General features: G+C 45.4%; 1 protein-coding gene across 2 annotated transcripts in view; it reads left to right on the forward strand.

Moving 5' to 3' along the window:
- The window catches only part of Xpnpep2 (X-prolyl aminopeptidase 2), a 29,310-nt gene extending 24,853 nt beyond the window's left edge, over window positions 1-4,457 (forward strand). The window contains exons 19-20 of one of the 2 annotated variants that reach the window (XM_063246397.1): window positions 1,796-1,885; window positions 2,475-2,654. In XM_063246397.1, coding sequence (XP_063102467.1) covers window positions 1,796-1,845 — 50 coding nt within the window. In that variant the 3' untranslated portion in view covers window positions 1,846-1,885; window positions 2,475-2,654. Of the gene's footprint in view, window positions 1-1,795; window positions 1,886-2,474 lie in introns of both variants that reach the window. The other variant, XM_063246396.1, reaches the window with a different exon arrangement.
- The last annotated feature ends 9,275 nt before the right edge of the window (window positions 4,458-13,732 follow it).

A 13,732-nucleotide genomic window follows, 5' to 3' on the forward strand; every position in this document is an offset into this window, starting at 1 on the left:
CACACATGAAAAAAACATTCGGCCTCATCTTTCAAGGAATATAAATCAAGATACCAACAGAATACTGTATTTCACTATCAGATTGGCAAAAATTAAAGGCTTTGGTGATATCAGGTACTGGTAAGTATGTAGTGAGATGGCCATTTCTCATACATTGTCAGGAAAAGTATAAATTGGCACAAACTTTCTGGGAGAAGTTTTTAAAAATCTATCAAAATGTCTATTGAAATGCCTGTGCCTTTTGTCTCAGTAACCAGTCCCTGCATGAGGTATGTATGTTCTGGATAGTCTGAAAAGTTCACCAAGATGCTTACACAGTGCTATTGATTTGTAACACTGATGATAATAGTAAAAAAATGAAAACAACATAAAAATAAAAATCTATGACTGGTTACATAAATCATGTGTATCTCCACTTTGTGGACTCTTACGCAGTTTTGAAAAGAATGAAGTAGGGCTAGGGGTGTAGAGCATTTGCCTGGCATGCACAAAATTCAAGGTTTGATCCCCAGCACCAAAATGATGATGATGGTGGTGATGATGATGGTGATGGTGATGATGGTGGTGATGATGATGATCTTTTTGTGTTAACTAATAGGGAGCACAATCCCGGATTTACTATTAAGTAAGGGAAGGAGAAAGGTACAGAGAAATGATTATGGTAATATCCATTTTGTGTGAATTTAAAAAATATATATCCACATGCAGATATATACCCTACATATGCCTAAACTGCTTTCAGGAAGGAAACTGGGCAGCAAGGACTTTCCATTTTCATTGCTTATCTTTGTGTAGTTTGAATTTCCTAAGCACATACATACAAGACTCTATGGGAGATGAAAATTATGGGATTTTCCCCCTTCATTTTACTTGTCTCTATTAGAGAGAGGAGTCAGGAAATAGATACATAGCTCCAGCTAGTTGGGAAGCTGAGACAAGAAGATGACAAATTCAAGCCCAGCCCGGGCAACTTAGTGACTTAGCAAGATTTCTAATTCAAAACAAAAGGTGGGCTGGGGATGTAGCTGAGTGCTAAGGACCGGGGCTTAGTTCCCAGTATCATAAATAAAATCAGCAGGGCATGGGAGCACACACTTGTAATCCCAGCACTCAGGAGGTTGAGGCAAGAGGATCACTGCAAATTCAAAGCCAGCCTGGGCTATCTAGTGAGTTCAAGGCCAGCCTCAACTACAAGCAAGACCTTTGTCTCAAAAACAAAAATCAATAAATAATCAATTAAGTATTTAGAAGGTGCTTGGGATGTGCTCAGTACTTAGTGTGAAAGCCCTGGGTTCAGTCCCCAGTACTGCAAAAGATAAATGAATAAAAAAACCTAAGAACTTCCTTTTATGCTATTTAAATGTGGATTTCCAACTCTACCCTAGAGACTGTACTTCCAGTAGGTCTGGGAGGTCAGCTGGACTCCAATAATTTTTTTTTTTATATCAGGGATCAAACTCACCACCACATACTTGCAAGGCAGGCACTTATGTCGCTGAGCTAAATCCCCAGACTCTACATACTTAATGAGCTTCCAAGTGCTATTGGTGTGCACACTCTGAGAAGCACAGACCTAAGTCAGAATGGCAGGCACAAGAAGGGAGCTCCAAGCTAGATGTCAAGTGGTAGACAAGGGGATTGACCGAGGGAAGGGACCCTGGAAGGCTCAGGCCTGGGTAGCATGTCTGGGGTAGACAAGTTCCTTGTAGCTGTGGCTTCTTGGCAAAGTGCTCCCTTCCTCCCTTTCACTGAGCTCCTCTTCCTCCCCCCTCTCACTTTCCCTGTGGGATCTCAGTACCCAGGGAGTTACCTGACCTTCGAAGTCGTGTCTTTCGTGCCCTATGACCGGAACCTTATTGATGTCAGCCTACTGTCCCCTGAGCAGGTAAGTGCCACTCAGCATTGCCTACACTTGAGCTTGTGATGACAGCCTTCTCCCCGACCTAGGCCTATCCTGCCTCTACTGTCCCTATGCCAAAGCCCTCTGCCCTTGCCACACCCAGGAGGGTCTACACTGGCAGCACTGTAGATACACACCAGGTTGTACCTCCCCAGACTGTCAGAGTTCCAAAAACTTTTAGAAATGTCCAGACAGCCCAATCCCCGAACGTGAAACAATGAATCCTTGGGAAGTGTGAGACTAGGCCGTTGAGCATTGTCGCTATAAGGCCTAGAACTAAGCAGTCCCTTCCTTTTCCTCTCAGCCTCAGTCTCCCCTTTTGTAAAATGGGGCTGCCAGCCCTGTTTACTCTGATTCAAGAGCCTGAAATCCACCCACCCTACTTTTTCTGACCATCACCACAACATTAATCAGCCACTACAGTGAACTGCTTCCGGAAAGCCCAGAGAATACCTGAGGCCTGACACTCACTGGGTCCCTGAGACTGAGGTGGGCAGCTGGAACACTTTACAGGAGAGACTGACACAAAGCCCTCATCCCCTAAGACTCAGTTCAAACCTTCTTCCCTTTGCAGCTCCAGTACCTAAATCAATACTACCAGGTCATCCGAGAGAAGGTGGGCCCAGAGCTGCTGCGACGCCAGTTGTTGGAGGAGTTCAGCTGGCTCCAGAAGCACACAGAGCCCTTGTCTGCTGGAGCTCCACACACAGCCTCCTTGGCCTCTGTTCTGGTAGCTTCTACTCTTGCTACTCTCAGCTAGAGTAGCTAGAGGCTTCCGATTTCCTACTGACCCTCCACCTGGATGTAAGACTCACTCAGCTCCCCTCTGCCTGAACCATGCATGCCCTAAGAGTCCTTGGCGGCCTATCACTGGAAACCATTACCCTCAGCTTCCTCCAAACAGGCCCCAAGCAGCACATCCCCTCCCCCAGGATCTGTATGCCTCACCCTGGACTGCCAACCCCAGGCCAGGAATAGCAGAGCCAAAAGCAGTCCCTTCCTCTTGTGAGCACAGCTTGCCATACAGCTGCTGTCCCTTTGCACAAATAAAAGACCAAAAGGGCAGTGCCCTCCTCCCAGGAGCTCCATGACCCAAGGAGAGCCCTTCCCTGTCACCACCTGCTTGGAGAGCTCCAGAGTGCTTCCCACTCACTGGCTCAGGACTCTTGAGTCTTCCAGCCCTTTAGGCCATCTCTGACCACCCCTGCTGGCTCCCAGTCCTAAAGTGGCCTCCTGTCTCCAATCCCTGAGGCTAAAGCCCCTTCCAAGTTGCCCACTCTACCTGTAGAGGGAGGGGAAGCAAGGATGGCTGGACTGGAGAGAACAGACCAGTCACAGGCAGAGTGGCCCTGCAGCTGGACACCAACCAGGAACACATACCCACATATGAGCCCACACTCCCAAACCCTGAGTCCACTCCATGACAAGTGACAGCATGGAGCATTTAGGTGCAGGAACTTGGCTATGGGGTAGCTGGGAAAGTGGCTCTATCAGAGATTGAAGAACAGCCTATGCAAGTGCACAGGGTGCCAAACTTCTCCATCATTCTAGGAGCCCCTTTAACTTTTGAAATTACAGCTACAGACAATACTGTTAAATCCTCCCGTGTGCCTGGATGGCCCCAAACCCCATGTGAGTAGTCTGGTTTCTCCATTATATAGACAGGAAAACTGAGCTTCAGATAGGAGGAGAGCCCTGCCCCAGGCCACACAGCTCCTGGTTGAGAGGTGGTAGGGCCAAATGGGCTGGCAGTCTAACTCCTTAGCCTCCAGCAGCAAGTAGAATCACTTAATCTGTCCCCCATGCCCTCCTCATTCTCTGAGCCCACCGTTGGAGTAAGAAGAGATTTCTTCAGCCTTAGTCAGGCTGGCAGGCAGGCCGTTAGCCACCTGGGCTCACATCCTGCTAGATACTTAAAACAGCCTTGCAAAGTCGCCTGCCTCTGGTTTTACATTGTGTCTGTGTTGCTGGAGGCTGTTGTTACCTGTGGCTTTTGTGGTGGGGGAGGAAGAGAGGCTATAGTGGGGGAAGGGATGTGAGACTCCTGTGGGCTCAGTGGGGGGAGCACATGGGCTTGAGAATGTCTGCGTGAGCATGCGCGTGGATGCGTGTACATGCACCTGGGCACAAGTGCATGCACTTGCGCCTCCAGCCTGTACACAAAATGGTGTGTAACCTTGTGGAGGGGACAGAGGAGCCACATGCTGGGGAACTTGTCAAACGCGCTCCATGGTCCAGAAAAGTTGGAGCCAGCACTTTTGCCTCAACAGAATACAGTAGGGATAGGGAGAGCAAGGCTCTGGGGGCAGGGTACCGGGCAAAGACATCAGGCTGGGAACCACCCTGGGGCCACAAGGCTCAGTTTGCTGAGTGTGAAGATGACCTGTGACAATTAACAACACCAAAGCTTGCATCCGTAGGGTCTAGCCCTGACCCACCCTCCCTGAGGGCCTGTAGCACCCTGAAGCAGGCCTTTGGTTTGCTATGTCATCTGCTCTCTTACCTCTTACCACACAGACAGCTACTACCAATAAAATTAAGGATGTTGTGGTCGTCATCACTATCATTGTTACTACCGGTACCCTTTGGTGTATACCACTATGCAGAAAGCTTTACACACATTTTCCCATTTTATCCTCAAAATCCATGAGAAAATACTTGTATTCTTCCTGCTTTACAAGTGAGGTAACTGAGACCTCAAGAGATTAACCACCTTGCTCAAGGTGACTGTTTTAATCAAAAATAAGATACATACCAGTCATATGGATCCAAAACCCAGTCTCTCCAAAAAAGGGCATAGAAAAATGGGCTCTCCCCATTTTACAGATGATAAAACTGAGGTCTGACTAAGACCACACAGCTGGGGAGTAGCAGCATCCACACCGTACTGGTTCCTCAAGGCCCACCTGGACAGACCATCTCTATCACTTGCTCCTGGGATTCTGGCCTGTCATAAGCATTGATGAAGACCCACTTTCAGGCCTTTCAAGCCAATGGCAGCTCAGTGTTCCCCTCTTCTCTCTTTAGCCCAACACTCAGGCCTCCACCTCATCTCCTCACAACTTAAGCATCCCTCTGGCCTTCCACGTTGGAATTGAAAAGCACAGCTCTGAAACAAGGCTGCAGGAGAAGATGCTGTCAATGCAGCTCTGTCCTTCGCTGGGGTCCAGAGAGCAGTACTGACTGCATGCTTTGGGGGCTTTACTCCACGTCAGGCAGGGAGACATTCAGGACACACACAGCTGGATTGAAATATGTGAGGGTTCTTGTGACATCACTAGGAATTAAATATAACTAACAGCTCTCCCTACCCCTTGAGTTCTGGTCCTTAATTTTTAAGTTAGAGGATGGAGTTTATCAAACTTCTCTTTCCTGTTCATTGCAGCCATGGAGCAGACCACATGGAAAAACCCCTTTTCTGAAGAGTTTGCATTCTCGGGTTGTGGTCCCGGTTGTACTAGCTGTGTGGCCTTCGGCAAGTCACTTCCTCTCTCTGATCTTTAGGTATCCCTTCTCTAAATTGCCCATACTGCCGTCCTGGTGAGGTGATGGAGAACAGCCCACAAGACCCGGATGTGGCAGTACTGTCTAAGCCAGCAAACGACACAGACAAGAGAGGATAATGTGGTTATTCACACAAGTTCAACTCTTGTTTCACCTTTGGAGGTAGATAAGAAAAAGGTTCAGGACCCCACTTTTATATATAAACAGCCAAAACTAAAAATGTTTTGGAGCAAACATCTAGTTTGTAGGTTTTTGTTCTTTGGGAGTTTTTTTGTGGGTTTTTTTGTTTTTGTTTTTCAAATCCCAACTATGCAGCCTAGAGCCTGAGGTTCCTCAGAAATGCCCCCATGGGTTATAACAATAAACAGGGTTCCAACAAAAAGCAGCCTTTATGAGCTTCACAAAAGATGGTGCTCGAAGTAGTCAGAGGGTCTGCTTCAGAGTATGTGACCTGTGAAGTCTCTGAGGGGCTTCTCTTGGGGGAGGGGAATATAATGCTCTCACAAGTCTTGTAATTCTTATTATTTTTAAAAAAGGATCCCATATTTTGTGCCAAGTTCCACAAAGTCCGTATCTTGTCCTGAATAGGAGCTACAAGACCAAATGTCTAGTTCAATCTCTTCAATGCACAAATTGGAAAACTACAGCAGCTCAGAAAAAGGAAGGGATTTGCACAAGATAACAGCCCTTTGGGGCCACGGTGAAGATCCTAATTCTGCTCTTTGCTAGCTCCACCCACCCCTGTCATTTTTAGTATGCAGCTCTCTCTGCCCTGTATTTCTCTAATGAACAAACTGAGGCCTAGGGAGACCTGTTTGAGACCACATATCTGTGCCAACCACAATGACAATGGTATTGTGCTACATTTCTTGATGTTTCAAATGCTTTCTGAAAAAGGAAAGAGAATAGATGAGATGATAGATATATGCACATACACTTATATACACAAAGTATTTAAATAGCTCATTTTTAAAAAATATTTTATTTAAAAGGAAAAAGAGAAAAAAAGCAGAACAAAACAAAACAGTGTAAGGGTACAAGTAATTCAGAACTACAGAAAAGCAAAAAAACAAAAAACAGTATGCTATCACCAGTTAATAGATTACTCGCTATCATCTTAGAAACGGTGTTTCAGGTCACAGGATCAAAGCACACAAAGCGAACATTCAAACAGTGAGACTGCAAGCAGATGTGTTCAGTAATCTAATCCAAACTTAAATAGCTCATTTTTAAAAGATAAATAAATCCTTGCTCACTTGCCAGCCAGCTGGCTCCAGCTGTTGGAGAACTGGGACCTCAGCTGGAGGCTGAGCTGCCTACTCTTCATCCAGCTAACCCATGTCAACAATGCATTTTACCAACTCACTGGGTACCTCCTCAAATCAATATGAACATGCTTGATACTAGAAAAATAAATATGAAAGATGCAGTAATAACTATTTCCCTCCCCACAAGGCTCGTCACAGCTGGGAGTGGGAGGTGCTCCCCAACCCAGGCCCAGCCAGTCCTTGATGTGAGGCCAGCCGGTCTCTTCACTTCCTTGTTTCTTTGTGAAACAGGAACTTAGCAAGCAGCTCAAGTTGGGTAGGATGGGTGGTTGAGAAAGCCCTAGTGAGCCATGGCAAGGCCATAAGGCTGAAAAGTTTGTTTCCCTCCTAGAGGGCCCCAAGCAGCTTTAGGCTTGCCTGCTTGTCACACTTCCTGTGCTCTAGAATACTTTGGACTGAGGGATCTTGCTCTTGACAAGGTAGGAACACACTGGATATGGGCCACAGGGTCATGGAACCGAGACTCAGATGGGGCCCAGGAGACTCATAGAAGCATGCGCCAAGGGAATGCCTCTGAGAGAAGATGGCAGCTCCCAGTGGTGACTTCTTGGCTTTGGCAAGAGGAGAGACTCTGGGTGTGAGCCTGGAGTGATTTGATGTGGAGTCACCCACCAGGTAACCATTTTCTGTGAGCCAGACACTGCAACTGGGAGTATTTCCTCTATGTGTGTCATCTGACCAGTAACACACATTCTCTCTCTCTCTCTCTCTCTCTCTCTCTCTCTCTCTCTCTCTCACACACACACACACACACACACACACACACACACACACACATACACACACACACACACAAATGCACACAAGGTCCACATTATCTCTGTTACCCCTTTATAAAGGTTAAACACAGGTGATGTCATTTGGCCAAGGCCATGTAGCCAACAGTGATCCTTGGACACTTTGGATCCAGTTCCACCACTTCCCTTTCTGGGAGGCATTCTTCCATTCCTCTCTCTTCCCTAAGACCCTAGACAACTGTGTCCATGGGGCCAGGGGCCTACTGGTAAGACGCTAGTATTCTGGTAATCTTGGGAAAGAGTCCTAGGCAGAGCAACCCATCCTAGGCTATTCCCCCATAGAAAGACTCTCCAGTGAGTCGTGAGCATATTTGGATCCAAGCACCCAAGTCCAGCATCCTCTTCTAAGGATAATTGCCACAGCTACCTGCAGGGTTTTTTTTGTTGTTGTTGTTGTTTTTAAACCATGAGTCCAGAGCTCTGGAGATGACTATCTGTCCCTCCAGGGGACTCCCTGAGTTCTCAGACTGAAAGCTCTGTGTATGGAGTCATCGTGGCTCAGGAATGGAAACTAGAGCCTCTGTCCCTTGTCTTCATTGATCTTCTCTGTCCATCTTCTTCCCTGCAAGTTTGTCCTGTCCACCCTCCCTGTCTAAGTTGGCCACCATGGAATTTGATAATTGGCTGGGCTGCAAAGGTGGGCTTCATCTGAGTATTTTCAGGAAACTGTGTGGTCCCTGCTGGGCTACTTCTGGAAGCAGAATAATTGCTACTCATCACTAGGGTTGAACCAGTACCATCTGAATATCCTTGGAATAAACCCAGACTTTCAGGTATCCATTCCTCATTGTTCCCTAGCCACATAGACACATCTCCATCCTCTACGTGACAGCTGTTGCAATTCAACTTACTTCAAAATCCCCTACCCAACTCTGTAGGCTAAATATGACAGGTGTTTAGTACCTCACATTTTGACAAGGGCCTCCTTGTATATCAGCTCTGACTCCCGCAGCCACTGTGCCTATGATGTGACTTCCAGCTGCTGTCCTAATCCTGTTCATTCCCATTGGATCTGACACAAAGTGGGCCTGTGATACCTCGTATGACACCCAAAAGAGCCTAGGACACCAAGAAAAGGCTGTGAACAGGCCACCAATTCTCATACCTCCCTGTTCAGGAACTCTGTATAAGAGGCACTTTAGCCCCATGGCCAAAAGCACTGATCCTAGATCAAGGCCTGATCTGCATTTAGAGTTCACCTCCTGCTGTTTACTAGCCCTTATGATTTAAACTAAAATGTTTCCCAAACATCTCATGCGTTCAGCGGTGGGACTTTCAGAAGGCAATTAAATTTTGAGGGTTCTAATATCATTGATACTAATCCAACAATGAGATTATAATTTTTATCAATTCATTTTTATTAGTATAGGTGTTATGGCTTTCATCTAGGTATTCCTCCCTGCAAAGCCTTATGTGGTCACAGATGGGCTTTTCAGAGGTGGCTGGATCTAGAGTGTGTAACTCTGGGACTAAGTGTGTGATGCTGGGATCAGGGAACTATGATTACTAAATCAGTGCACTGATTGGTTTGGAATAGTTCTGGGTATAGATAATGGGAAGACCCTTCCTGGGTGTGAGTGCTACCTAACCATAGGGCATGTAGTCTGGATAGAATATAAGGGGCAGAAAAAGGGCTACTCTGGTGGTCTTGCTGCTTCCTCGCTACTTTGCTGGCTTCTGCCCACCATGAACTGTTTCTCCTCTGTGATGCTCATCTGCCATATCACCTTGCCTTGGACCCAGCCAACTATGAACTGAACTCTCTACAAACTGTGAGTTACAATAAAATCTTTCTTCCTTTAACTTTGGGTGTTGGGTAGTCTGTCTCAGCAGTGAGAAAAAGTAACTAAGACAACAGGTCTGCTGTACATAATGTTTACACTTCTTGTGCAGAGTTGGTATATGTTCATAACACATATTAATTCCTTTATTTATTCCCTTTCCTTCACCCTCTTGCTCGTCCTTCCATCTCTTGATCCCTTTACCATTTGAAAAAGATCTGACTACCAACTTCCTATTATCTTTTAGTTTTGTCTCTTATAATTCAGGTTTCTCATATAAAAGAAACCATACGATATTTAACCTTGTGTGTCTGATTTATTTCATTTAACAATATTGTCTCAACATGCATCCATCTTCCTACAAATGACTCATTTATCCTTCTTTATGGTCTAGTACTCCATTGTGTGTAAATACCACATTTACCCTATCCATTCATCTGTTAATGTATATATAAGGCACTTCCAAGATTTAGCTATTATGAATTGTGCTGCTAAAAACATGGCCATGCATATATCACTGTCATATGATGTCTTTAATTCTTTCAGAAAGATACCTAGAGGGGGAATATAGTAGTTGGATCAAATGAAATTTCTAGTTTTAGTTTTTGGGGGCTTGCTGTTGCTGTTGTTGTTGTTTTGAGGAATTTCCATACTTATTTCCACAGTAGTTGTATTAGTTTATATTTTCATTGACAATATAGAAAGGTTCTTTTTTCTCTAAAACCTCACCAGCATTTGTTATTATTTGATTTCTTAGTGGCCATTCTTTCCAGGGTAGGAAGAAATATCAGTGTTTTAGTTTGCATTTCTCTAATGGCCATTGAAGTTGAGCATTTCTTCATGCATTTATTGGCCACCTGTCCTTCTTCTGTGATGAGACTATTGGGAAGTGATGAAAATAGGAGGTGGGGGAAAGGCATAAGGTTACAAACTTGAGAGCTATCCCTTGGCCTTGGCTCCTTCCTCTCTAGTTCTTTCCTTACTTTCTCTGCATCTTGGATGCTACCAGTTGAACAGATTTCCTCTGCTTCACCCTCCCACCATGATGTTTCTGCCTCACCTCAGGTCCACAGCAATGGATCTGGTCAACCACGAAATGAAATTTCTGAAACTGTGAGCCGAAATAAACCTTTCCTCTTTTAAGTTGATTTATGTCAAGCATTTGGCCATAGCAATGAAAAACTGAGTAACACAGTAGCTGTGCAGTCTTTGGCAGTTTGCTTAACCCCTGTGTACCTTGGTTTCTTCCCTGGAAAATGAAGATAACAGCAGCTGACTTAGTGGGTTGTTATAAAGTGTGCCACCAGCCTAGCTGTTTTTCAGCTGCAATGTGGATGGAGGACGAGGGGAGTAAGAATCTTTCAGGAAGTTTTCCCAAACATAGGTATCCCTCAGTATCCAAACTATTACTATCTCAAGGCAAGGTGTGTGTTTATTCAGGGAGTGAGGAAAGGATGCTTTCGGGTGTATCTGGATCACACTTGTCCCAAATGTCCTACCCACAACCATCTAGCAAATCTCTTGGTGGCACGCTAATGGGGACTGCTATCATGATCTTGCTATTCCCCCCTGCATCCACCCTCCCAAAGTTTAGACTCATCTTGCTATCAGTGGGAAACACACACAAATGGACACATGCACACACACTGCAATATTTCTGTTAACTCAAGGTTCCCCTACGTGGCATCTATGCCTCTAGGCACATCTTTACCATACTTATCCCACTTTCAACTATTTCAGAGGATTGTGGCAGGATTAAAAGGCATTTATAAGATGTCTAATGTAGTGTTTGGCAAAGCACATGCATTAGGCGAAGGTCAGCTCCCTCATACAATAGATTTTGAAAGCTATTTTACACCCCTTCAAAGTGCCTAGCACAAAGCTGAGCTTTGCCTGCCAGCACATTATGAAGTTGAAGGTGGCCCTATTAACTGAACTACTGACCACTACAAATCACTTCTTTGGCCTTTAACTGAAGGTTCTGTGTGCCAGGAATGGAACCCATAAAATGTAAGCGCAGTGCTAGAGGACGGGGGCGGGGGGGGCGCTATTAAACAAGTGTTAAGGGCCCATTAGCTTGTGCTGGGGCTTGACCAGCTGGGACTCCAGCCAGGGTCATCTGTTGGAAGGAAAAGGCTGGGAGAAGCCAAAACCGCATGGAGGACACCCTGGACCCGCAAAGCTCCAACTGAGAACCAGAGGATAATGATCTGGAAAGGAAAAAGAAGGATGGGGCTGAAAATCCCGGACATGTCACATCTCTGTATTTCGCTCCTAGGTGCCCTCAACTGCCCTCTGGCTGCCTTTTCCCAGGCCTCGGTGGCCCAGCGCCCTGGTTTGCTAGCAGCTGCCTGTGAAGCCTCTGCGGTTACCCTGTGAGCTCAGCTCTGCTGGGGCGGAGCAAACAGGAAGCGGGCACATCCTGCGCGCCTGTTTGGAGACAGGCTGCCTCTGCGCAGGCCCAGAAGGTTCTGAGAACTGCTGCCTCCCTTGGGGCTTCAGGCTGTTAAAGAGCCTGGTACAGGTCCTTGACTGCCTACTTTCTCACACCTGATCACCCCGTCCCTAATGGCACCCTGAGTTTGTTCCCTACAAGGCTGCCAGGCTCCTCCACATGCATGCCTGCCATAAAGCCTTAGTTACCGAGCTCTTGTCCTTAGCGGCCTGAAGGGGACTTCGGGGATGGAAAAGGCAAGCCAGTGGAGAAAGATCTATGGTGCATTCTTTTCATGAGTCTCTGAGGTCCACTGAGTAGGCCAGAAATATGGGTTCAATTTAGGGGAGAAAGACTTTGTTTCCCCTGCGTTCACACCAACCAATGGATGATGGGGATGCGGGGCAGAGTTGGGAGGAGGAAGTCACAAGCCCATCTTGGGAACATGGGCGGGCCCTTTGAGATTTCGCAAGTGCCACATTTAAAAGCTTTTTAAAAGGTGCAGGTGTTATTTATGATCTCCCAAGAAGTCAGAGATTAAAGATGATCTCTGTCACTTTGGAGGCAGGTCTTGAATCAGGTAGGAAGATGTTCCTCTAGTAGATTCATTGAAGGGGAATATTTGGCTTCATGTTACTCCATGAATTTATTTCCCTTAATTGTCTTCTATATTTGAACAAAGTCTTCTTTGAATGTTAGGAAAAAATCTGTTATCTTTTATGGTAGCAATTCCCCTTCTGGACATTATCTTTTTTTTCTTTTGTACCAGGGATCAAACTCACGACCTCACACTTGCAGGCACTTAAGCGGCTGAGCTAAATTCCTGGCCCCTGGACATTCATCCTGAGAAGGAAATTGTGGATGTGGATGAGTATTACCTAAAGGACACTCAATGAGTACTTATATATACTAAAAAACAGAACCAACTGAAGTTCATCAGTGGGAGCTTGGTGAAATAATCACACAACAGGATATTCAGCAGCCATTTACAATTCCCATAGTTGAAAAATATTTAGGAGCATGAGGAAATCTTAATGGCTTCCATGTGGAAAAGCAGATACTAACACACTTTGTAAAGTATGACTTTTTTCATTTTTAAAAATTTAAAAGCAGCTCTTTTGAAGTATATAATCGACCTTCATAAGCTGCACATTTTAAAGTTTATGATTTGGTAAGATTTAACGTACCTAGACAGCCATGAAGGCAGCCCCACAATCAAAATAGGGAATATATTAATCATCTCAAAAGATATCATGAACCCTTGGTAATATCCTTTTCATCTCCCCGAACCTATGATCTGCCTTCAGTGCAGTTGGATTTTAGTAAGATAAAGAAAAGATTGTTGACCGAGAGGTAGACAATGCTTAAAACAGATGACAGTCATCATAACTGGTATGATAGATAATTATGGAGAACTTTTTGATTTTTTGTGTGTTCATTTGTATTTGCTAAATAGTATATGATAAATACTGATTGCTTTTGTAGTAAAAATGAGTCATTGAGGTTATTAAAATATCTTCCACAGATAATTCCAAAAGTGAGTACAGTGCATGAGCATTTGATAAACGTGTTGAATAGAACATTTGCCGGTGGTGGTGGCTTTGATGGCTATCAATAGGAGCAATGGTGGCAGTGGCAATGGCCATAGAGGTGGTAACTGTGGGATGATAATGGTGGTAATGGCAGTGATGACTCCGGAGATACAAGTTGACCAGAAGCATCGACCCAACTGGCAGAGAGACAGTCTCCCTTCTGGTTTCTGGGTTCTGACCAGTGAATACAGGGCTTGGGTAGGCCACATAATGTCAAGTTGATTGCCACCTCAGAGGAGATGGAGCAGAAGGCGATGACTGACTGGAGACAGAAGTACAGGGACTTTTCTCTGATTGTTCAACCAAGAGGTGCCTGCCTCAGAATCTCTGGAGACTGAAGCTGGGACTTCCTTCCTCCCTAGGGGCCACAGGGGCTGCGATTACTGTAAGAGCAGG

The sequence above is a fragment of the Cavia porcellus genome, unplaced genomic scaffold (assembly GCF_034190915.1).
Source record: "Cavia porcellus strain 051 isolate PalLab524CR breed Dunkin Hartley unplaced genomic scaffold, mCavPor4.1 scaffold_3, whole genome shotgun sequence".
NCBI classification, from domain to species: domain Eukaryota; kingdom Metazoa; phylum Chordata; class Mammalia; order Rodentia; family Caviidae; genus Cavia; species Cavia porcellus.